Below are 23747 nucleotides of genomic sequence, written 5' to 3'. Positions count from 1 at the left end.
AAACATCTCAGAATCAAAATTGAGTCAAATGACAAGAGTTATTCGCGATTAAGTCATCCAACAGTTTAATACACAGCATCAGTTTTGAAATAACAGTGACTTTACATAGACTCATTATTTTCATATGAGCACAGCCAATGTAAATGCAGCAAGCTGCATCATTCAGTCTCAATATAGACCCCACAACATGTATAATGGTGTGACGACTACAACAGATAACAGTTGGGCAGATCTGTCGATTAATATTCTTGGAGCCAAGTGACTGATTAAAAAATGCAGCTGCTACATTTAATTTCTACCACCAAGAATAATTTACCTGTAAAGTCATACTATACTGCAAGAAAAAAATCTCAAGTTAAATTTCACATCTGTAACAGGGCTCTGTTATATTCAATTGGAAAAAGCAACCCCATGCCTACTGATCCACACATCATTTCACATTCAACCACCTATTCATTGGGTCTTTTTGGTAAAGTCACGTAGATGGTTCATAGAAAATAACAAAACTACGACATCAGGAGGATGACGATCGTTTGTGTTTGGATCGAAACGTAGTTTTTTGTTCTATTCTTTGAACCATCTACGTGACTTTACCGAAAGACCCGATGAATATGAATTCCTGCAGTCACGAAAGCTTTAAGTCATTATTCAACCACCTGTTGATTGATGTTAAAAGTGGGACTGTGGCTCATAAGGGCCTGGAGTTGCTCATCACTGAACCTATGCCATATCTACACCAGGAACACTTTCATAATGCATTGCACAGTTTACATAGCTTATCTCGGTCTTGAGACTGGCTTTAGTGTATCAGCATGCAGTACCTCTAGAAGTGTAAATCTAGCCTCTACTGACAAAAAAAGTGCATCACGATGTAAGGAAGTTATGCATGTCTAATATCGGGTTGTGCACCCCAAACACTGGCGCGTGTGGGTGACGATCTAAGCTGAGAAGCATAATAGCATGAAGTGGTCTATTCAAACGTGGTTGTTGTCTACTGCACTTGCGAAGCCATTCACAGCAGGAAACGCTTTGCCTTAAATGCAATGGCGAAATGCCATCTCAAAAGAAATGATGCCATTGGGTTGACTAGACTGCTTCTTCTGGGTGTTTAAATTGCTTCTCATCATGCTAGTGACTGGGGAGGAATGGGCAAGGGGATTTAAGATAGGTATCGGCCATGACAAGTGTACAAGATTTGTACCATAAAGTTAGCAGCGTGTATTTCATCTGGCTGCAAAACAGATTGAGTCACACAACACTCTTGCTTTCTACGAGTCACATGATAAAAGCTTGTCCCACCCCAGCATCTTGTTAACATCCACCCACCACCAGCACATACTAGTTAACCCGTTATGCTCATTCGTCAATTAAAACCTCCGAAAAAAATCACTGGGACTTTGGATGAGCAGAGAACCCCAATATACATACGATTCATTATTACACTGCACAGCTGCTTATCTGCAGAAGTCCATGCCAAAATTACATTTGACTAGGAAAAAGTGACAGGGTATGGATCTGACGGGGTTGTCCCGAGGTCACGGATGCTAAATGAATCTCGCACGAACTTAAACAAACGTCACCTGCTTCATTGCAGTGGTCTTCGATATGGGGCGAATGAGCATATGTCTCTAAATTGACTATAAACACCACAGGAGCAACATCAGTGATCGGAAAGATTTCTGAATTTGTTCCAAGCAACCAAAATGTTTGATCAGGCTAAGATTTTTTTTTATTTTGTGAGCACACTTCAAGCTCAAGGGTATACTTCAGTTTGCATGTGTATGTATGAATTTTAAGTAAACTTAATCAATGGCACTACTACCCTCTCGCCATATACGTTCTTCAGTAAGTCAAATAAAGTAATATAAACTAAATGTAACCAAGTGGACAACTGCATAAAACACAAAGCCTACAGTACCAATTCATGTCTTAAGCTACTACAAGTAGGATTTTTGAAATTATAAACATCGATAAACACACTACATGTTTTACAAATGCTGTAATGACAATGCTGGTATGTTGGAGATATATATACTTGCTTATTCCAGTTGCACGAATGATAAGCATTGCATCAATTCGCTGAACAATATCTCTAGAGTATAAACACTGAGACTTAAACATTAGCACTACATCCTTCAAACTATACATGTGGCTCACCACAACTCCCATCGGACAATCCCATATACTAACACATACATTTTACTACCACATCCGAATGAGGACAATTTTATACACAAGCTCCCCTCTGATGGTCGAAAGTACTGGCCAGGAACAACTGAAGTGGGTGAATGAGGGGTAGTAAGTACCGGAAATTGCTACTTATGCTTGCACATGACAACACCTGATCAACTGATGGACTGACCAGCAGGCATGCACCTTGCACGCAGGTAGCAGGGCATGGCAAGTGGAGGAGTTAAGATGACGGTCAATCGCGGGTACCGAAGAGCTGCAGCATGAAGGTGAAGATGTACACAATGTCCATGTAGAGGCTGAGCGCGCCATAAACATGCTCCTCGGGGCTGATCGAGTGTCGCCGGTTGCCCATCAACAGCTGTGTGTCGAAGGTCAGGAACTGCAAAGGCGTGTGGAAGAAAAGTAAGGAAGAGGTGACCAGCAAGAACATTTGCTGTGAATTCAATTAAGAGCTTACTGCAAAAAAAAAGTTGGGAGTAAAGAATTATTGATGAATGTGTGCCATAGCTTGTTAGAGGGAGCAACGGAAAGGAGGCAGCTCATTAAGATGCATAGCAGTTGATTGGTTGGCTGCAAATGTAGGCGCGGAACAGACGCCAGGCAGACGGGAGATTGAGACGATGAGGAGGGGTTTATATACGGGAGCGTGAGAGAAAGTGGAGTTGGTCGCAGTGAAGAGAAGAGGAAAGATAGATTAGCTATCAGAGCGTATAGTTAGCAGTAGAGAAGCTAGCAAAGTAGTATATAGTGGAAGGTTAGCAGTAGAGAAGCTAGCAGAAGATATAGTGAGATGCTAGCAGTGGAGAAGCTATCCGAGTGTATAGTAATAGGCTAGCAGTGGAGAGGCTAGCGGAGTGTACGGTGGGAAGTTATCAGTGTGTAGTGGTAGGCCAGCAGCAGAGAGAGCAAAGTGAGCGGAGCGTGACAGGCAGGCTAGCAGTGGAGAGACTAGGAGAGTGAGAGAGAGATCAGGCTAGCAGTGGAGAGACTAGGAGAGAGAGAGAACAGGCTAGCAGTGGAGACACTAGGGGAGAGAGAGAAAACAGGCTAGCAGTGGAGAGACTAGGAGAGTGAGAGACAGAACAGGCTAGCAGTGGAGAGACTAGGAGAGTAAGAGAGAGAACAGGCTAGCAGTGGAGAGACTAGGAGAGAGAGAGAAAACAGGCTAGCAGTGAAGAGACTAGGAAAGTGAGAGAGAGAACAGGCTAGCAGTGGAGAGACTAGGAAAGTGAGAGAGAGAACAGGCTAGCAGTGGAGAGACTAGGAAAGTGAGAGAGAGAACAGGCTAGCAGTGAAGAGACTAGGAAAGTGAGAGAGAGAACAGGCTAGCAGTGGAGAGACTAGGAAAGTGAGAGAGAGAACAGGCTAGCAGTGGAGAGACTAGGAAAGTGAGAGAGAACAGGCTAGCAGTGGAGATATTAGGAGAGAGAGAACAGGCTAGCAGTGGAGAGGCTAGGAGAGTGACAGAGAGAACAGGCTAGCAGTGGAGAGACTAGGAGAGTGAGAGAGAGAACAGGCTAGCAGTGGAGAGGCGAGGAGAGTGAGAAAGAGGAAGCAAGCCGTGGAGAGTTTGAGAGAGAGAGGGGGAGCAGAGCGAAGCAGGCGAGCAGCGCAAGCGGGAACAAGTGTAATGCGGGCGTAAACGACCTCCCGGAAGTGACGTCATGGGGGGAGGAGTTACGTCACGTGGGGGAGAGGGTAAGGGTCTATAAGGGGGGTAACCGGAAGCAGTCGGGAGTGATCGGGGACTGGGAAAAGTGAGAGGCCACGCAGGGCGAAGGGTGAGAGAGAGTGGCGAGGTCGCCACACACCCGAGCCACGAGGATCGGCACCGTCGGCCAACGGTGACCGACCCCGGGGCAGGAGGAGCAGCGAGGAGGCTGCAGAGAGCAGCGGGTCTGCAAGGGAGGAGTCGGCAGCAGGGGTCTGCACGACGTGACAGCGGCGGGGCTGCTAGGAGGAAGTTTGGGCTACGTGAGCGACAGCAGCCTGGGGCTGCAGAGTGGGGGCTACGTGAGCGACAGCAGCCTGGGGCTGCAGAGTGGAGAGTTTATAGGGGAGTACCGTGAGGAAAAGAGATCGAACCCAAATAAAGGACACAGGACAGAGAGAAGCGTCCGAGTCTTTTATTACACAAGTATAACCCGTAAAAACAAAGTTTTTCACTATAAATCCTTTATATGCGTAGCGGCTAGAGTCCTCTCGTCCTCTGGCTTGAGATGGCTGCCACCTATGGGTCAGATGATTGCATGGCATAATTAAGCAATTGGTAATTAAATATAATATTTTTGTCCTAAAAACTGTAAAATTTTGGAAAAAAATTTTCACGAAAATTAATTGTCAGCTCGATTGGATCACGGGAAGTGGGTTAAAAAACGACCGAAAGATTTGCACGGTCGTAAGCAAGCAAGCAAACTTAATATAAAGGATTAAAAAAATATATTCGCCTGTGGAGGACGCAGGGATCGATCCCGCGACCTTTGGCATGGGAAGCGAGGGCGCTACCAACTGCGCTACTCCGCCAGGGCCTGTGGAGGTGTCACGCTCTGGGCTCCTACACTGTGACGTTCAGCCAAAGCCATGAATGAGTTCTATTTGAATAAATCTTACCTATAAACGTCACTTTTTGTCTGTCTGTCCGTCTGTCTGTCTGTCTGTCCGTCTGCGTATGCTCGCTTCCGGGGGATTTAGCTCTCGGACCGTGGGGTTCGCCGAGATTAAATTTTGCAGGTGGGCATGCCCCCGCCCCGCGGTAAACTTAGGCATTTCCGATTTTTCGTCTCTAAACTTTAAATCGGACCGATTATCGATTTAGTGCGATTTCTCTTAATTTATTTATTTACTACTCGCAGAAGTACCCGGCGTTGCCCGGGTGAAAAATATATTTCTTAATAACCTTACATATATACACAGCTACTAAGGCATTGTCAAAGCCCGGTGTCAAAGCCCGGTGGGCTTTGACAATACCTTTCACCACTCACCACTCACAACTCACCATCACCACTCATCCTCACCACTCCCACTCACTACTCACCCTCACCATTCACCATCACAACTCACCACTCACCAATCTCCCTCACCAATCTCCCTCACCCTCACCACTCACCCTCACCACTCACCAATCACCAATCACCACTAACCCTCACCACTCACCCTCACCATTCACCATGACCATTCAGCCTCACCACTCACCACTCACCCTTACCACTCACCCTCTCCCTCACCACTCACGCTTACCACTCACCCTCACCACCACCACTCACCCTCACCACTCACACTCACCACTCACTCTCTCCCTCTCCACTCACCCTCACCACTCACCCTCACTACTCACTAATCACACTCACCACTCACCACTCATCCTCACTACTTACTAATCACCTTCACCACTCACCTTCACCACTGACCCTCACCCTCACCACTCATCCCCACCACTCACCCCTAACCACTCACCCTCACTACTCACCATCACCACTTACCCTCACCATTCACCACTCACCCTCACCACTCACCCTCACCACTCACCTCACTACTCACCATCACCACTTACCCTCACCACTCACCCTCACCACTCATCCTCACCATCACCATAAACCCTAACTACTCACCCTCACCACTCACCCTCACCACTAAACCTCAACACTCATCCCCACCACTCACCGCTAACCACTCACCCTCACCACTCACCCTCACCACTCATCCTCACCACTCACCATCACCATAAACCCTAACCACTCACCCTCACCACTAACCCTCACCACTCAGCCTCACCACTTACCCTCACCCTCACCACTCACCCTTACTACTCACCACTCAACGTCACCACTCTTCGTCACCACTCACCCTCACCACTCACCCCTCACCATCACCACTCACTCACCATCACCACTCACCGTCACTACTCACCCTCACCACTCACCCTCACCACTCACCCTCACCACTCACCCTCACCACCACCAATCACCCCTCACCACTAACCCTCAAAACTCACCCTCACCACTCACCCTCACCACTAACCCTGACCCCTCACTACTGACCACTCACCCTCCCCACTCACCCTTCCTACTCACCACTCAACCTCACCACGAACCCTCACCCCTGACCACTCACCCTCCCCACTCACCACTCACCCTTCCTACTCACCACTCAACCTCACCACTGACCACTCACCACTCACCCTTACCCTCACCACTCACTCTCACCACTCACCCTTACTATTCACCACACACCCTCACCACTCACCCTCAACATCAACACTCACCCTCACCACTCACCATCATCACAAATCCTAACCACTCACCCTCACCACTCACCCTCACCACTCACTCTCACCACACCCTCCCCACTCACCCTCACCACACACCCTCACCACTTAACCTCACCACTCAACCTCACCACTCACCCTCACCACTCACCCTCACCATTCAACCTCAACACTCACCCTAACCCCTCTCCCTCACCACTCTCCCTCACCACTCACCATCACCACTCACCACTCACCCTCACAACAACCACTCACCGCTCACCACTCACCCTCACCACTCACCATCACCACTCACCCTGACCACTCACCCTCACCACTAACCCTCACCACTCACCCTTACCACTCACCCTCACCACTAACCCTCACCATCACCACTCACCCTTACTACTCACCACTCAACCTCACCACTCTTCGTCACCACTCACCCTCACCACTCACCCCTCACCACTCACCCCTCACCCTCACCACTCACCCTCACCACTCACCCCTCACCATCACCACTCAGCCTCACCACTCTCCCTCACCACTCACTCTCACAATTCACCCTCACCATTCAGCCTCACCACTCACCCTCACCACTCACCCTCACCACTCACCACTCACCGTCACAACCACCACTCACCCTCACCACTCACCCTCACCACTCAACCTCACCACTCAACCACACCCTCACTACTCTCCATTCATCCTGACCAATCACCACTGACCAATCACCACTCACCACTCTCCACTAACCCTCACCAATCAACCTCACCACTCACCCTCAAAACGAACAACTCTCTCACCACTCACCCTCACCACTCAGCACTCACCCTCACCACTCACCCTCACCACTCACTCTAACCATTCACCCTCACCATTCAGCCTCACCACTCGCCCTCACCACTCACCCTCACCACTCACCGTCACAACCACCACTCACCCTCACCACTCACCCTCACCACTCAACCTCACCAATCAACCTCACCCTCACTACTCACCATTCATCCTGACCAATCACCACTGACCAATCACCACTCACCACTCTCCACTAACCCTCACCACTCAACCTCACCACTCACCATCACCACTCACCCTCACCACTCAGCACTCACCCTCACCACTCACCCTCACCACTAACCCTCACCATCACCACTCACCCTTACTACTCACCACTCAACCTCACCACACTTCGTCATCACTCACCCTCACCACTCACCCCTCACCACTCACCCCTCACCCTCACCACTCACCCCTCACCATCACCACTCACCCTCACCACTCTCCCTCACCACTCACCACTCACTCTCACCATTCACCCTCACCACTCTCCCTCACCACTCACCACTCACTCTCACCATTCACCCTCACCACTCACCCTCACCACTCACCCTCACCACTCAACCTCACCCTCACTACTCATCATTCATCCTGACCAATCACCACTGACCAATCACCACTCACCACTCTCCACTAACCCTCACCACTCAACCTCACCACTCACCCTCAAAACTAACGACTCTCTCACCACTCACCCTCACCACTCAGCACTCACCCTCACCACTCACCCTCACCACTCACGCTCACCACTCACCACTCACCCATCACCACTCACAACTGCCACTCACCCTCACAACAACCACTCACCCTCACCGCTCAACACTCACCCTCACCGCTCAACACTCACCCTCACCACTCACCATCACCACTCACCCTCACCACTCTCCCTCACCACTCACCACTCACTCTCACCATTCACCCTCACCACTCACCCTCACCACTCACCCTCACCACTCACCCTCACCACTTACCCTCACCCTCACCACTCACCCTTACTACTCACCACTCAACGTCACCACTCTTCGTCACCACTCACCCTCACCACTCACACTCACCATCACCACTCACCGTCACTACTCACCCTCACCCTCACCACTCACCCTCACCACTCACCCTCACCACCACCAATCACCCCTCACCACTAACCCTCAAAACTCACCCTCACCACTCACCCTCACCACTAACCCTGACCCCTCACCACTGACCACTCACCCTCCCCACTCACCCTTCCTACGCACCACTCAACCTCACCACGAACCCTCACCCCTGACCACTCACCCTCCCCACTCACCACTCACCCTTCCTACTCACCACTCAACCTCACCACTGACCACTCACCACTCACCCTTACCCTCACCACTCACTCTCACCACTCACCCTTACTATTCACCACACCTCCTCACCACTCACCCTCAACATCAACACTCACCCTCACCACTCACCATCATCACAAATCCTAACCACTCACCCTCACCACTCACCCTCACCACTCACTCTCACCACACCCTCAGCACTCACCCTCCCCACTCACCCTCACCACACACCCTCACCACTTAACCTCACCACTCAACCTCACCACTCACCCTCACCACTCACCCTCACCATTCACCCTCAACACTCACCCTAACCCCTCTCCCTCACCACTCTCCCTCACCACTCACCGTCACCACTCACCACTCACCCTCACAACAACCACTCACCCTCACCGCTCACCACTCACCCTCACCACTCACCATCACCACTCACCCTGACCACTCACCCTCACCACTAACCCTCACCACTCACCCTTACCACTCACCCTCACCACTAACCCTCACCATCACCACTCACCCTTACTACTCACCACTCAACCTCACCATTCTTCGTCACCACTCACCCTCACCACTCACCCCTCACCACTCACCCCTCACCCTCACCACTCACCACTCACCCCTCACCATCACCACTCACCCTCACCACTCTCCCTCACCACTCACTCTCACCATTCACCCTCACCATTTAGCCTCACCACTCACCCTCACCACTCACCCTCACCACTCACCACTCACCGTCACAACCACCACTCACCCTCACCACTCACCCTCACCACTCAACCTCACCACTCAACCACACCCTCACTACTCTCCATTCATCCTGACCAATCACCACTGACCAATCACCACTCACCACTCTCCACTAACCCTGACCACTCAACCTCACCACTCACCCTCAAAACTAACAACTCTCTCACCACTCACCCTCACCACTCAGCACTCACCCTCACCACTCACCCTCACCACTCACTCTCACCATTCACCCTCACCATTCAGCCTCACCACTCGCCCTCACCACTCACCCTCACCACTCACCGTCACAACCACCACTCACCCTCACCACTCACCCTCACCACTCAACCTCACCAATCAACCTCACCCTCACTACTCACCATTCATCCTGACCAATCACCACTGACCAATCACCACTCACCACTCTCCACTAACCCTCACCACTCAACCTCACCACTCACCCTCAAAACTAACGACTCTCTCACCACTCACCCTCACCACTCAGCACTCACCCTCACCACTCACCCTCACCACTCACCCTCACCACTCACGCTCAGCACTCACCACTCACCCATCACCACTCACAACTGCCACTCACCCTCACAACAACCACTCACCCTCACCGCTCACCACTCACCACTCACCCTCACCACTCACCCTCACCACTCACCCTGACCACTCACCCTCACCACTAACCCTCACCACTCACCCTTACCACTCACCCTCACCACTAACCCTCACCATCACCACTCACCCTTACTACTCACCACTCAACCTCATCACTCTTCGTCACCAATCACCCTCACCACTCACCCCTCACCCTCACCACTCTCCCTCACCACTCACCACTCACTCTCACCATTCAACCTCACCATTCAGCCTCACCACTCACCCTCACGACTCACCCTCACCACTCCCCACTCTCCCTCACCACTCACTCTCACCATTCAACTCACCATTCAGCCTCACCACTCACCGCTCACCCTCACAACTCACCACTCACCCTCACCACTCACTAATCACCACTCACAATCGCCACTCAAACCGCCACTCACCCTCACCACTCACCCTCACCACTCACCCTCACTACTCATCCTCACCAATCACACCCTCACCATTATATTTTTGCCCCAGTAAACGCCGGATATTTCCCATTCGTAGCAGTTTATATCAACTCTATAACCAACTTATTTTAAACGGGAACAGCGCAATCCTAAAGTAATCTACAACCTTCGATTAGTCCTTTGCGCGATTCAGAGAATCGATTTTTGGCGCGTCGGGTTTAAAAGTAATTACACAGTTGTACTTGAATTGGTATGTAATGTTTTAAAGTTTTCAGAAGATTTTAAATGTATTTTCCCCCCGGGCAATGCTGGGTATATCGAGTTTATAACACAAAGTCGTCGCTTGACACGTGTGGGGTGTCGAGGCCTAGTACCCTGCAGAGCCTCCGGCCTCGCCTAGATTGCCCACTCGGCTGAGGCTGGGTACTGGGGCCATTACCCCCCCCCCCCCCCCCCCGCGCTACAATAATACTGGCTAATCGCTATAATTTTATTATCTACCGACCCTATAATAGTAATTGCACACATTGGGGTTGGGGGGGAGTGAAGAGGACGTGAAACTTTGATGAATTTACCTCAGAGTCGCGTGTTAATGCGTGCGCATATTTTTAACGGGAATTAAAAATGGCGTCCACCCCGCAGCGAAGGCGTTGCTACCCGTTGCCAGGGGCAACCGCCGTGGTCCGCGCCGGTCGGCAATAGTAAATAAATAAATAAAGCGTTAAATTACTAAATAAAGAGAAATCGCACTAAATCGATAATCGGTCCAATTTAAAGTTTAGAGACGAAAAATCGGAAATGCCTAAGCTTACCGCGGGGCCGGGGGCGTGCCCACCTGCAAAATTTAATCTCGCCGAACCCCACGGTCCGAGAGCTAAATCCCCCGGTAGGGAGCGTACGCAGACGGACGGACAGACAGACAGACAGACAAAAAATGAATTATATAGGTTAGATTGCCGACCGGCACGTAACGAAGCACGCCGTTGCGCATGCGGGAAGGCGGTTGCCCCTGGCAACGGGCGGTTGGCCCCTGGCAACGGGCAGTAACGCCGTCGCTGCGGAGTGGACGCCATTTTTAATTCCGGTTAAAAATATGCGCACGCATTAACACGCCACGCTGAGGTAAATTCATCAAAGTTTCACGTCCTCTTCACTCCCCCCCCACCCCAATGTGTGCAATTACTATCATAGGGTCGGTAGATAATAAAATTATAGCGATTAGACTATTATTGTAGCGCGGGAGGGGGGGGGGGTAACGGCCACAGCACCCAGCCTCGGCCGGGTGGGCAATCTAGGCGAGGCCGGAGGCTCTGCACGGTACTAGGCCTCGACACCCCACACGTCTCAGGCGACGACTTTGTGGTATAAACTCGATATACCCAGCGTTGCCCGGGGGGAAAATACATTTAAAATCTTCTGAAAACTTTAAAACATTACAAACCAATGAAAATACAACTGTGTAATGACTTTTAAACCCGACGCGCCAAGAATCGATTCTCTGAATCGCGCAAAGGAATCGAAGGTTGTAGATTCATTTAGAATCGCCCTGTTCCCGTTTAATATAAGTTGGTTATAGAGTTGATATAAACTGCTACGAATGGGAAAAACATCAGCATGTACCGCTGTCATCATAGGCAAAATATATACACCCTCACCACTCACTCACCCTCACTACTCACCCTCACCACCACTACTCACCCACACCACCACCACTCACCCTCACCTCTCACTCACCCTCACTCACCCTCACCACTCACCCTCGCCACTCACAACCTCACCACTCATCACCTCACCACTCATCACTCACCACAGACCCCTCACCACTCACACTCACCACAGACCCCTCACCACTCACACTCACCCTCACCACTCACCCTCACCACTCACGCTCACCCCTCTCCCTCACCACTCACCCTCACCATTCCTCCTCAACACTCAAGCTCACCACTACCACTCACCACTCACCCTCACCACTCACCCTCACCACTCACCCTCACCTTCACCACCACCACTGAGTGGTGAGGGTGAGTGGTTGTTGTGAGGGTGAGTGGTGAGGGTGAGTGGTGAGGGTGAGTGGTGAGCGTGAGTGGTGGTTGTGAGTGGTGATTAGTGAGTGGTGAGGGTGAGTGGTGAGCGTGAGTGGTGAGGGTGAGCGATGATTGGTGAGGGTGTTATTGGTGAGAATGAGTGCTGAGTGGTGAGGGTGAGTGGTGAGGCTGAGTGGTGGTTGTGAGTGGTGATTAGTGAGGGGTGAGGGTGAGCTTGAGTGATGAGTGGTGAGGTTGAGTGGTGAGGGTGAGCGGTGACAGTGAGTGGTGATTGATGAGGGTGTGATTGGTGAGGATGAGTGGTGAGTGGTGAGGGTGCGTGGTAAGGGTGAGTGGTGAGCGGTAAGGGTGAGTGGTTGTTGTGCGGGTGAGTGGTGAGGGTGAGTGGTGAGGGTGAGTGGTGAGAGTGAGTGGTGAGGGTGAGTGGCGAGGGTGACTGGTGAGGGAGAGTGGTGAGGGTGAGTGGTGAGTGTGGTGAGTGGTGAGGGTGAGTGGTTGTTGTGAGGGTGAGTGGTGAGGGTGAGTGGTAAGGTTGAGTGGTGATGTTGAGTGGTGAGGGTTAGTGGAGAGTGGTGAGTAGTGCGGGTGAGTGGTGAGGGTGAGAGGTGGTTGTGACGGTGAGTGGTGAGGGTGAGTGGTGAGGCTGAATGGTGAGTTGAAAGGTGAGAGTGAGTGGTGAGGGAGAGTGGGGAGGGTGAGTGGTGAGGGTGAGTGGTGAGGGTGAGTGGTGAGGGTGAGTGGCAGTTGGGAATGATGATTAGTGAGGGGTGAGTGGTGAGGGTGAGCGTGAGTGGTGAGGGTGAGTGGTTGTTGTGAGGGTGAGTGGTGAGGGTGAGTGGTGATTAGTGAGTGGTGAGGGTGAGTGGTAATGGTTAGTGGTGAGCGTGAGTGGTGAGGGTGAGTGGTGAGCGTGAGTGGTGAGGGTGTGATTGGTGAGGATGAGAGGTGAGTAGTGAGGGTGAGTGGTTGTTGTGAGGGTGAGTGGTGAGGGTGAGTGGTGATTAGTGAGTGGTGAGGGTGAGTGGTAATGGTTAGTGGTGAGCGTGAGTGGTGAGGGTGAGTGGTGAGCGTGAGTGGTGAGGGTGTGATTGGTGAGGATGAGAGGTGAGTAGTGAGGGTGAGTAGTGAGGGTGAGTGGCGGTTGTGAGTGGTGATTAGTGAGTGGTCAGGGTGAGTGGTGAGCGTGAATGGTGAGTGGTGAGGGTGAGCGGTGAGCGTGAGTGGTGTGCACGTGGCGACACGTAAGCAAGTTTTTATAAAATGGGAATAGGGTGAGTGGTGGTTGTGAGGGTGAGTGAGGGTGAGTAGTTAGGGTGAGTAGTGAGGGTGAGTAGTGAGGGTGAGTGGTGAGCGTGATTGGTGAGTGTGACTGGTGAGTGGTGAGGGAGAGTGGCGAGGGTGAGTGGTGAGGGAGAGTGGTGAGGGTGAGTGGTGAGTGTGGTGAGTGGTGAGGGTGAGTAGTGAGTGGTGAGCGTGAGTGGTGGGGGTGAGTGGTGAGGGTGAGCGGTGACGGTGAGTGGTGATTGATGAGGGTGTGATTGGTGAGGATGAGTGGTGAGTGGTGAGGGTGCGTGGTAAGGGTGAGTGGTGAGCGGTGAGGGTGAGTGGTTGTTGTGAGGGTGAGTGGTGAGGGTGAGTGGTGAGGGTGAGTGGTGAGAGTGAGTGGTGAGGGTGAGTGGCGAGGGTGACTGGTGAGGGAGAGTGGTGAGGGTGAGTGGTAAGTGTGGTGAATGGTGAGGGTGAATGGTTGTTGTGAGGGTGAGTGGTGAGGGTGAATGGTAAGGTTGAGTGGTGATGTTGAGTGGTGAGGGTTAGTGGAGAGTGGTGAGTAGTGCGGGTGAGTGGTGAGGGTGAGTGGTGGTTGTGACGGTGAGTGGTGAGGGTGAGTGGTGAGGCTGAATGGTGAGTTGAATGATGAGAGTGAGTGGTGAGGGAGAGTGGGGAGGGTGAGTGGTGAGGGTGAGTGGTGAGGGTGAGTGGTGAGGGTGAGTGGCAGTTGGGAATGGTGATTAGTGAGGGGTGAGTGGTGAGGGTGAGCGTGAGTGGTGAGGGTGAGTGGTTGTTGTGAGGGTGAGTGGGGAGGGTGAGTGGTGATTAGTGAGTGGTGAGGGTGAGTGGTAATGGTTAGTGGTGAGCGTGAGTGGTGAGGGTGAGTGGTGAGCGTGAGTGGTGAGGGTGTGATTGGTGAGGATGAGAGGTGAGTAGTGAGGGTGAGTGGTGAGTGGCGGTTGTGAGTGGCGGTTGTGAGTGGTGATTAGTGAGTGGTCAGGGTGAGTGGTGAGCGTGAATGGTGAGTGGTGAGGGTGAGCGGTGAGCGTGAGTGGTGTGCACGTGGCGACACGTAAGCAAGTTTTTTTAAAACGGGAATAGGGTGAGTGGTGGTTGTGAGGATGAGTGAGGGTGAGTGGTGAGTAGTTAGGGTGAGTAGTGAGGGTGAGTAGTGAGGGTGAGTGGTGAGCGTGATTGGTGAGTGTGACTGGTGAGTGGTGAGGGTGAGTGGCAAGGGTGAGTGGTGAGGGAGAGTGGTGAGGGTGAGTGGTGAGTGTGGTGAGTGGTGAGGGGTGAGGGTGAGTAGTGAGTGGTGAGCGTGAGTGGTGGGGGTGAGTGGTGAGGGTGAGTGGTGATTGGTGAGGGTGTGATTGGTGAGGATGAGTGGTGATTAGTGAGGGTGAGTGGTGAGGGTGAGTGGTGAGTGGTGAGGGTGAGTGGCGGTTGTGAGTGGTGATTAGTTAGGGGTGAGTGGTGAGGGTGAGCGTGAGTGGTGAGGGTGAGTGGTGAGGGTGAGTGGTGAGGGTGAGTGGCGGTTGTGAGTGGTGATTAGTGAGTGGTGATGGTGAGTGGTGAGCGTGAGTGGTGAGGGTGAGTGGTGATTGGTGAGGGTGTGATTGGTGAGGATGAGTGGTGAGTAGTGAGGATGAGTGGTGAGGGTGAGTGGCGGTTGTGAGTGGCGGTTGTGAGTGGTGATTAGTGAGTGGTGAGCGTGAGTGGTGAGTGGTGAGGGTGAGCGGTGATTGGTGAGGGTGTGATTGGTGAGGATGAGTGGTGAGTAGTGAGGGTGAGTGGTGAGGGTGAGTGGTGATTGGTGAGGGTGTGATTGGTGAGGATGAGTGGTGAGTGGTGAGGGTGCGTGGTAAGGGTGAGTGGTGAGCGGTGAGGGTGAGTGGTTGTTGTGAGGGTGAGTGGTGAGGGTGAGTGGTGAGGGTGAGTGGTGAGAGTGAGTGGTGAGGGTGAGTGGTGAGGGTGAGTGGCGGTTGTGAGTGGTGATTAGTGAGTGGTGAGGGTGAATGGTAATGGTGAGTGGTGAGTGGTAAGCGTGAGTGGTGAGTGGTGAGCGTGAGTGGTGAGGGTGAGTGGTGAGTGGTGAGGGTGAGTGCTGAGCGGTGAGGGTGAGCATTGAGGGTGAGCAGTGAGGGTGAGTGGTGATTGGTGAGGGTGTGATTGGTGAGGATGAGTGGTGAGGGTGAGTGGTGAGGGTGAGTGGTTGTTGTGAGGGTGAGGGTGAGTGGTGAGAGTGAGTGGTTAGGGTGAGTGGTTAGGGTGAGTGGTGAGGGTGAGTGGCTTTTGTGAGTGGTGATTAGTGAGTGGTGAGGGTGAGTGGTGAGGGTGAGTTGTGAGCGTGAGTGGTGAGGGTGAGTGGTGAGCGTGAGTGCTGAGGGTGTGTGGTGAGGGTGAGTTGTGAGTGTTGAGTGGTGAGGGTGAGGGGTGAGAGAGTGGTTAGTGGTGAGGGTGAGTGGTGAGGGTGAGTGGTGAGGGTTAGTGGAGAGAGGTGAGGGTGAGTGGTTAGTGGTGATTGGTCAGTGGTGATTGGTGAGGATGAGTGGTGAGTAGTGAGGGTGAGTGGTGAGAGTGAGTGGTGGTTGTGACGGTGAGTGGTGAGGGTAAGTGGTGAGGCTGAATGGTGAGTTGAATGGTGAGAGTGAGTGGTGAGGGAGAGTGGTGAGTGATGAGGGTGAGTGGTGAGGGTGAGTGGTGAGGGAGATTGGTGAGGGTGAGTGGTGAGGGTTAGTGGTGAGGGGTGATTGGTGGTGGTGAGTGGTGAGTGGTGAGGCTGAGTGGTGAGCGGTGAGGGTGAGTGGTTGTTGTGAGGGTGAGTGGTGAGGGTGAATGGTGAGAATGAGTGGTGAGGGTGAGTTGTCAGGGTAAGTGGTGAGGGTGAGTTGCGGTTGTGAGTGGTGATTAGTGAGTGGTGAGTGGTGAGGGTGAGTGGTGAGCGTGAGTGGTGAGTGGTGAGGGTGAGTGGTGAGCGTGAGTGGTGAGGGTGAGTGGTGAGGGTGAGTGGTTAGTGATGAGTGGTGAGGGTGAGTGGTGAGGTTGAGTGGTGAGGGTTAGTTGAGAGTGGTGAGGGTGAGTGGTGAGTGTTGATTGGTCAGTGGTGATTGGTTAGGATGAGTGGTGAGTAGTGAGGGTGAGTGGTGAGGGTGAGTGGTGGTTGTTACGGTGAGTGGTGAGTGGTGAGGGTGAGTGGTGAGGTTAAGTGGTGAGGTTGAGTGGTGAGGCTGAATGGTGAGTTGAATGGTGAGAGTGAGTGGTGAGGGAGAGTGGTGATTGGTCAGTGGTGATTGGTGAGGATGAGTGGTGGTTGTGACGGTGATCGGTGTGGGTGAGTGGTGAGGTTGAGTGGTGAGGCTGAATGGTGAGTTGAATGGTGAGAGTGAGTTGTGAGGGAGAGTGGTGAGGGTTAGTGGTGAGGGTGAGTGGTGAGGGTGAGTGGTGAGAGTGAGTGGTGAGGGAGATTGATGAGTGGTGAGTTGTGAGGGTGAATGGTGAGGGTAAGTGGTGAGTAGTGAGTGGTGAGTGTGAGTGGTGAGGATGAGTGGTGAGGGTGAGCTGTGAGTGGTGAATGGTGAGGGTGAGTAGTGAGGGTGAGTGGTGATGGTGAGTGGTGAGGGTGAGTGGTGATGGTGAGGGGTGAGTGGTGAGGGTGAGTGGTCAGGATGAGTGGTGAGGGTTAGTGGTGAGGGTGAGTGGTGAGGGTTTGTGGTGATGGTGAGTGGTGAGGGTGAGTAGTGAAGAGTGAGTGGTGAGGGTAAGTGGTGATGGTGAGTAGTGAGGGTGAGTGGTTAGGCGTGAGTGGTGGGGATGAGTGGTGAGGGTGAGTGGTGAGGGTCAGTGGTGAAGGTGAGTGGTGAAGGTGAGTAGTGAGTTGTGAGGATGAGTGGTGAGTGGTGAGGGTGATTAGTGAGTAGTGAGGGTGAGTGGTTAGGGTGAGGGTGAGTGGAGACAGAGACGGTGAGTGGTGAGCGTGAGTGGTGAGTATTGTCAAAGCCCGGTGGGCTTTGACAATACCTTAGTATCTGTATATATATGTAAGGTTATTAAGAAATATATTTTTCACCCGGGCAACGCCGGGTACTTCTGCTAGTGTAATATAAAAAAAAATTTGCTTAAAACATGTAACATTTTGGAAAAAAAAATTCACGAACATTAATTGTCACGCACAACGAGTCTGTGTGGAAAATATCAGCTCGATTGGATCACGGGAAGTGGGTTAAAAAACGACCGCAAGATTTACACGGTCGTAAGCATGCAAGCGAACTTAATATAAAGGATTTAAAAACACGACGGAATTATGGGGTGTCGAACGCGAAGAGATCTGTTAGTATTATGAAAAGATAGGTCTTTGCATATTTGGCGAAGCTGGAACAGATTATAAACATAATATTTGATTTTCTGCCTCTAGGGATATGGTAGGCCATGAGGATCAAAAGCTCACCAAAGTGAAAACCACAGCGCCCAGGCCTGTATATGCCTTCTGTATCCAGGGGATCTGCGGACACACGTGGCTCATCCCTTACAACAACTCCTGGTTTACGATATTACATAACACATTCAGCAGTTACGGCATATGCTTCACAAGCCAAAACAACATATTTTGAAAGGTAACCTATAGCTACAAAATCGTACATCCATTATTTGTCAATCAGATGCTGGATTAGAGTCTCCCCATTCCTGTGTGCGTCATGAAGACTATGTGACCACATTTCATCACACTTCAGTGTGGGTTCATAAATGAATATAGATCTGGAAGCATAAATATACAGTTCAAAAACAATAGCATATGTATGACTATGTAATTACCTCTTGATTTCAAGCTTTCGTGACTGCAGGAATCCATACTCTTTGGTTCTTTCGGTAAAGTCACGTAGGTAGAAAAATAAAATAAAAAATAACATATCACGACGTTTCGATCGCAACACAAGCGGTCGTCCTCAGGCGGAAAAAAATGATCCAGCAGTGGAACTGCTGAACTGCTGAACCAGCGAGAGAGCTGTTACAAAAAGAGGTTATTTACGTGGCGATTGGCAAGCAAGCGGAGTCTGAGCTGGAAAGGAATTCCATCCCCGGACGTAAGCACATCAGTTGTGTTAATGGGGTAGATTAGGGAGAGAGAGATTAACATGAAAGGAGCTTCCGTCGCAGCATAAGAGTATCATCCCAGCATATGTGCACAACAGCAGTGTTAATGGGAGATTAGCACTATGTTGATGGGAGAGATTAGGCAGAGAGATTAGGGGGATTAGCAAGTTAATGTCATGTCTATGTGTAACACAAGCTGCGGCGCTGGCAACTGCGCTGCGAGGCAAGCGCGTCCACGCAAGAGAACCACCGCAACGGTGGTCACGCCAGTGAGACACAAAGCCCATCACACAGCCAGAACCATCGATATATCGACTCTCTGAGTTGCATTGCCGTGTTAGGTGCCTCTGCATTAACGGGCTGGGGTCTCACTAACATGGCCACTTCTGCTCCCTTCGCCTCGATGTATCGATGGTTCTGGCTGTGTGATGGGCTTTGTGACACACTGGCATGACCACCATTGCGGTGGTTCTCGTGTGTGGACGCGCTTGCCTCACAGCGCAGTTGGCAGCGCCGCAGCTTGTGTTACACAGACATAACATTAACTTACTAATCCCCCTAATCTCTACCATTAACATAGTGCTAATCTCCCATTTACTCTGCTGTTGTGCGCATATGCGGGGATGATAGCGACGGAAGCTCATTTCATGCTAATCTCTCTCTCCCTAATCCGTTAACACAACTGACGTGCTTGCGTCCAGGGATAGAATACCTTCCCAGCTCAGACCCCGCTTGCTTGCCCAATGCCACATAAATAACCTCTTGTTGTAACAGCTCTCTCGCTAGTTCAGCAGTTCCACTGCTGGATATTTTTTCCGCCTGAGGACGACCGCTTGTGTTGCGATCGAAACGTCGATATATATGAATTTTCGTTTTTTTTTCCTACGTGACTTTACCTAAAGAACCAAAGAGTAAGTAATTACCTGCATAGTTTTGCTACACTTTAAAATGTTAATCATAATAAAAGCAAGTGATATTTAATATCAACTACTGTATGAGTCAGGAAGAATGTCAATATTTGTTATGAAAACAGCATTTTTATTATATCAATGACACTAAGACAGGCTACCCTTGAAATGGAATGACAACCCTACCATTAGAGATAACTTCTTGTTAGACATTGTTCTCGAAACTAAACTACGTGTAGATGTGTTAGAGGACAATATTGGACACATCAGTCAGTCCCTATGGTATAAAATGCATGCTATGTGTTGGACTCACGTATCCAAATGGCACAGTGAAGACAACCACCAGCCCAGTCAGGAAGAGAGCCATGGACAATACGAACATGAGGCCGTGGCTTGATGTGAAGTCAAACTGTGGAAACGCATGCACACACGCACAATCTCAAACCAATGTGCTGCGATGCAGTGACAAGATTTAAGATGCGTATCAACATCTAATAAACTGTATATCAATCTTAACCTACAACTTGGAGATATCTAGAATTAAAATATTATCAGAATTTAATGCTGTGGACTTAATTTTCAGCCCTTTGCCAAGGCAATGCTGGATGCAGACCTCCCCATGTCATGGGTGTTGTTTGACTATATTTCACCACGTTGGTCAGTGCGGGTTGGCACCTCGGAACTGGTACAGATATCACTCTCCACTGATGACAGCCACGGTCGGGAATACAAATTCAAGTTGCCAGGTTCATAGCACATTGTGTGAACCCACCGTGCAACTGTTCAATCCCAGTTGCGAACTTATGGGAACACAAATTAAAAAAAAAGGCCAAACTGTACCTTGGTCTGGAAGCAGAAGAGGGTGACTGCTGCACACACCATTGCCGTGATGCCCAGACACATGAGAACCGACTTGGTACTGTAGTGACTGCTCACACCCAGCATGACAGATTTACAACATCAGTACCTTTGTCTTCAAAAATAGGGCTTGTGATAAAAGATAAGCGTGTGTAGTACATCATACAATGTTGACAATAATTTATATTTAGTCTTTTTTTATATGAGAATTACGCTGCAAGAGTGTGAGTATAGAGCAATGCAATTTAATTGGGGGTATGCATGAGTGTTCAGATTCTGAGCACCTGGCTAGCATCCTCGTCATGTAAGCCATGGCCAGCGTCTGTCAAGGGGTGGGGGAGGTACATTGATACAGGACTCTTTAATGCGTTCAACAAAAGCCTTGGTCTCTCAGGGCCCACTGTGGTCATCTGAATATGCATCCAGTCATCACCGTGTGCTATTCAGCAGACATAAACCGCATATGTAATACATTTTCAATACACAAATTTGATTATTACACTTGTTTACCCAGGAAAGCCTCACCGAGTCTCAAAATTATTGTTCAGGAGGGTCCTACTAAGTAGGAGGTGATATTACAATTTAATTAGTAAAAAGTATCATCTTTATAAACCATGAAGATTGCTTGTGTTGTGATCGAAACGTAGTGATTTGTTTTATTTTATTTCTTTACCGAAAGAACCAAAGAGTATGGATTCCTGGAGTCACGAAAGCTTCAAATCAAGATTTATAAACCAATTTTTTTATTTAAAATGAATAAAGCAGCATATAAACAAATGCAAAGTCAACTATTAACGTTATGTAAACACTTTATCAAATACTTATTAAATATTCACAACACATTAAGGCCAATTTGTATAACAAACAATATTTTCACGCAAAATTTGTAATCTTGGTTTATAAATTAACTAGATCATATAACTGACATTTTTTGCAACCATTTTTCATCACCTGGTGTTTGATATAACAGATGTTTAAATTAAATAATACAATTTATTAATTCATTAACTGTCTTGATAAATAATCTCAAAGTATCCCGAATATCGTGAATTAAAATAATAAAACTGAAGTACTTACAAACACAGACAGCAAGATGTAGTTGAGAGGAAACATTCTCCTGTCAAAATATAAAACGATCATATATTTTAATGTTTTACAAATATAGTTTTTGTATATTTTCTCCATACTTTATTACAACTGTGCTTTTAGAATTATGTAATGAGACAAAGACTCTATTCAGAAGGCATGCAGAGCAGAACACAGTGTGCGTCAGAGTACACGTGTGGAAAACGTTTACAGGACTTTGCCAAAAATGCCTTTAATTGGCCATATCAGAAGGGGTTACACTTTCCCATACAACCTGAGGTTACTTGTCACTCAATCTCATATTGTTCTCACAGCCAGAATAACCAAATAATGTTTATCAAGAGCTGCGATTTCACCAAATTAAGGGCAAAACATTTTACATGGCATTTTTGTGCAGTCATTGGTGACAATGCTGAGCCTACACTTGAGAACCCAGTTTAACCACTGATGGCTGCCTATATTTCAAACCCAGAATCTCAGCAGCATCCAGCATATTTTTACACGTTCAAATTATGAAACGCTCCCAGGTGTTAATATTGCAGAATGTGCAAAATCTAAATTCTTACCTTGCCTCGGTACAGCAAATGAGCACCAGGTACGTGACGAAGAACACGCCACTAGGGAGAAGACACGGGGAACAGTCACTGACACACGCTGATCGCGCGAACATAAATCACCTCCCAGACTGCTTGATCGTGAGTGCTAGTGACATGAGGCAATGACAAAAGATGATCTCACCGACTTCGTCACGACAACTTATCTGACACTGTATTAACCTTTTTTACTTAGCAATGTTCAAATTTGTATTCATATATTTAGACTACATTTGTTCTTATAATTGTATATAGTTATATTCGACATCACCTGATGTAATCCAGGTCTCCTTTGCTAAAAGAGGGAATTTATCACGTCTCAACAGACCTAAATTTCATCTGATTAAATAAAGGAAATGCATGATACAATACATTATGGTAAATTGCAGACACAAGAATTATGATTATTAAAAGTATCCTCTGAATATTCACACCGTTTCTCAGCTAAATTTTCATAGCATCAGTGTTCACTCTCTTACTTAAACGTAATAACATTTTAAAACATACCTGTATATAAAATGTCAGTGTATGTCATTAGCTCACTGAAAATAGCAACTTACTATGAGGTCCAGTAAATAGCTGGTGTCCGTCTCACAAACCTTTCCACTGATTCACTGGAGAAAAGCACAGTAGATTATATCAGGTTAATGTCTCAGACAATGTAAATATATTTTTTATCACACAACAACGCAAAGTGTGCTTTGTTCGCAATTGTTTTAATGTCAACTGGAATGTGTGTGATATTGTCTACTCTGATGAGCAGTGATTTCAACTAAATACATTTGTTTACGTAATTTTTATGTTAATTGCAGGTACATTATAGTAGTTGCAACATGTGTTCCTCAACATTATTTGATATGTATTAACAAGGCATGAAATTAGTTTGAAATTTTCATATGTTCAATGCTTTTGTCAAGCCACTGCTGGAACGTCACCCCACACTCTGTGCCGGTCCTGATAATTTTATAAAACTGCAAATGCAATGTTTTGCTATTAAAATAACTTTACGAGTAACATTAATGTTGTAACCGATATATAAACCACAAATATGAGATCAAAGAGTCTTTAAGTGACATTTTAAGCATATGAACAAGGGACAATAACATATTTGAATATTAACTTATATAACCATAATAGTAAATGGCATATGATCTGTAAAAAAAGATTTGGTTAGATCGTGTGAATAAAATGTAAATCAGAGCTCTAACTCGACCAACTAACATAGCCAAACAAATCAAGTTGTCATGTGGACAAATGTGCCTTGCGAATATTTTTTTTTTACAAAAAAACACGATGTTAAAAAAAAGTTTGACAATGGCATATACTGATCACTTCGGAAACGATGCATAAGTCTAGATCTAATGGGGGCAAGCAACTGTCAGCAGCTGCTTAAGACAAAACTGTCGAACAAAGGAAGCACCTACTGCCACCAGTGCAGAGATACACGTGATTGCTATGCAAAGGCTCACTTGAAAGTGAACACAGCCACGATGCCAAAAGTGCTGCAGATTG

The 23747-nt window shown here is 49.0% G+C and overlaps 1 protein-coding gene across 1 annotated transcript; it reads right to left on the bottom strand.

Moving 5' to 3' along the window:
• Window positions 1-48: 48 nt before the first annotated feature.
• LOC144723383 (protein lifeguard 2-like) lies at window positions 49-21669 on the bottom strand. Its single transcript, XM_078602126.1, has 6 exons — window positions 21634-21669; window positions 20841-20878; window positions 20539-20626; window positions 20012-20107; window positions 18147-18200; window positions 49-2572 (listed from the first exon to the last, which is right to left on the bottom strand). The coding sequence occupies exons 1-6, from the start codon at window positions 21667-21669 to the stop codon at window positions 2426-2428; spliced, it is 459 nt and encodes a 152-aa protein (XP_078458252.1). The 3' UTR covers window positions 49-2425.
• Between the last annotated feature and the right edge of the window lie 2078 nt (window positions 21670-23747).

The sequence above is a fragment of the Lampetra planeri genome, chromosome 1 (genome assembly GCF_965212315.1).
Source record: "Lampetra planeri chromosome 1, kcLamPlan1.2.h2, whole genome shotgun sequence".
In the NCBI taxonomy this organism is placed as follows: domain Eukaryota; kingdom Metazoa; phylum Chordata; class Hyperoartia; order Petromyzontiformes; family Petromyzontidae; genus Lampetra; species Lampetra planeri.
This window is presented reverse-complemented; position numbering and strand designations above follow the sequence as displayed.

Bases quoted from the DNA above. Each gene is read 5' to 3' on its own strand.
- LOC144723383 (XM_078602126.1), bottom strand. From the start codon at position 21,669: ATGTTTCCTCTCAACTACATCTTGCTGTCTGTGTTT. The intron at 20,879-21,633 runs GTAAGTACTTCA...ACCCCTTGACAG, and splicing joins ACATCTTGCTGTCTGTGTTT to ACGCTGGCCATGGCTTACAT. The intron at 20,108-20,538 runs GTACAGTTTGGC...GCGTTTCCACAG, and splicing joins TCTTCTGCTTCCAGACCAAG to TTTGACTTCACATCAAGCCA.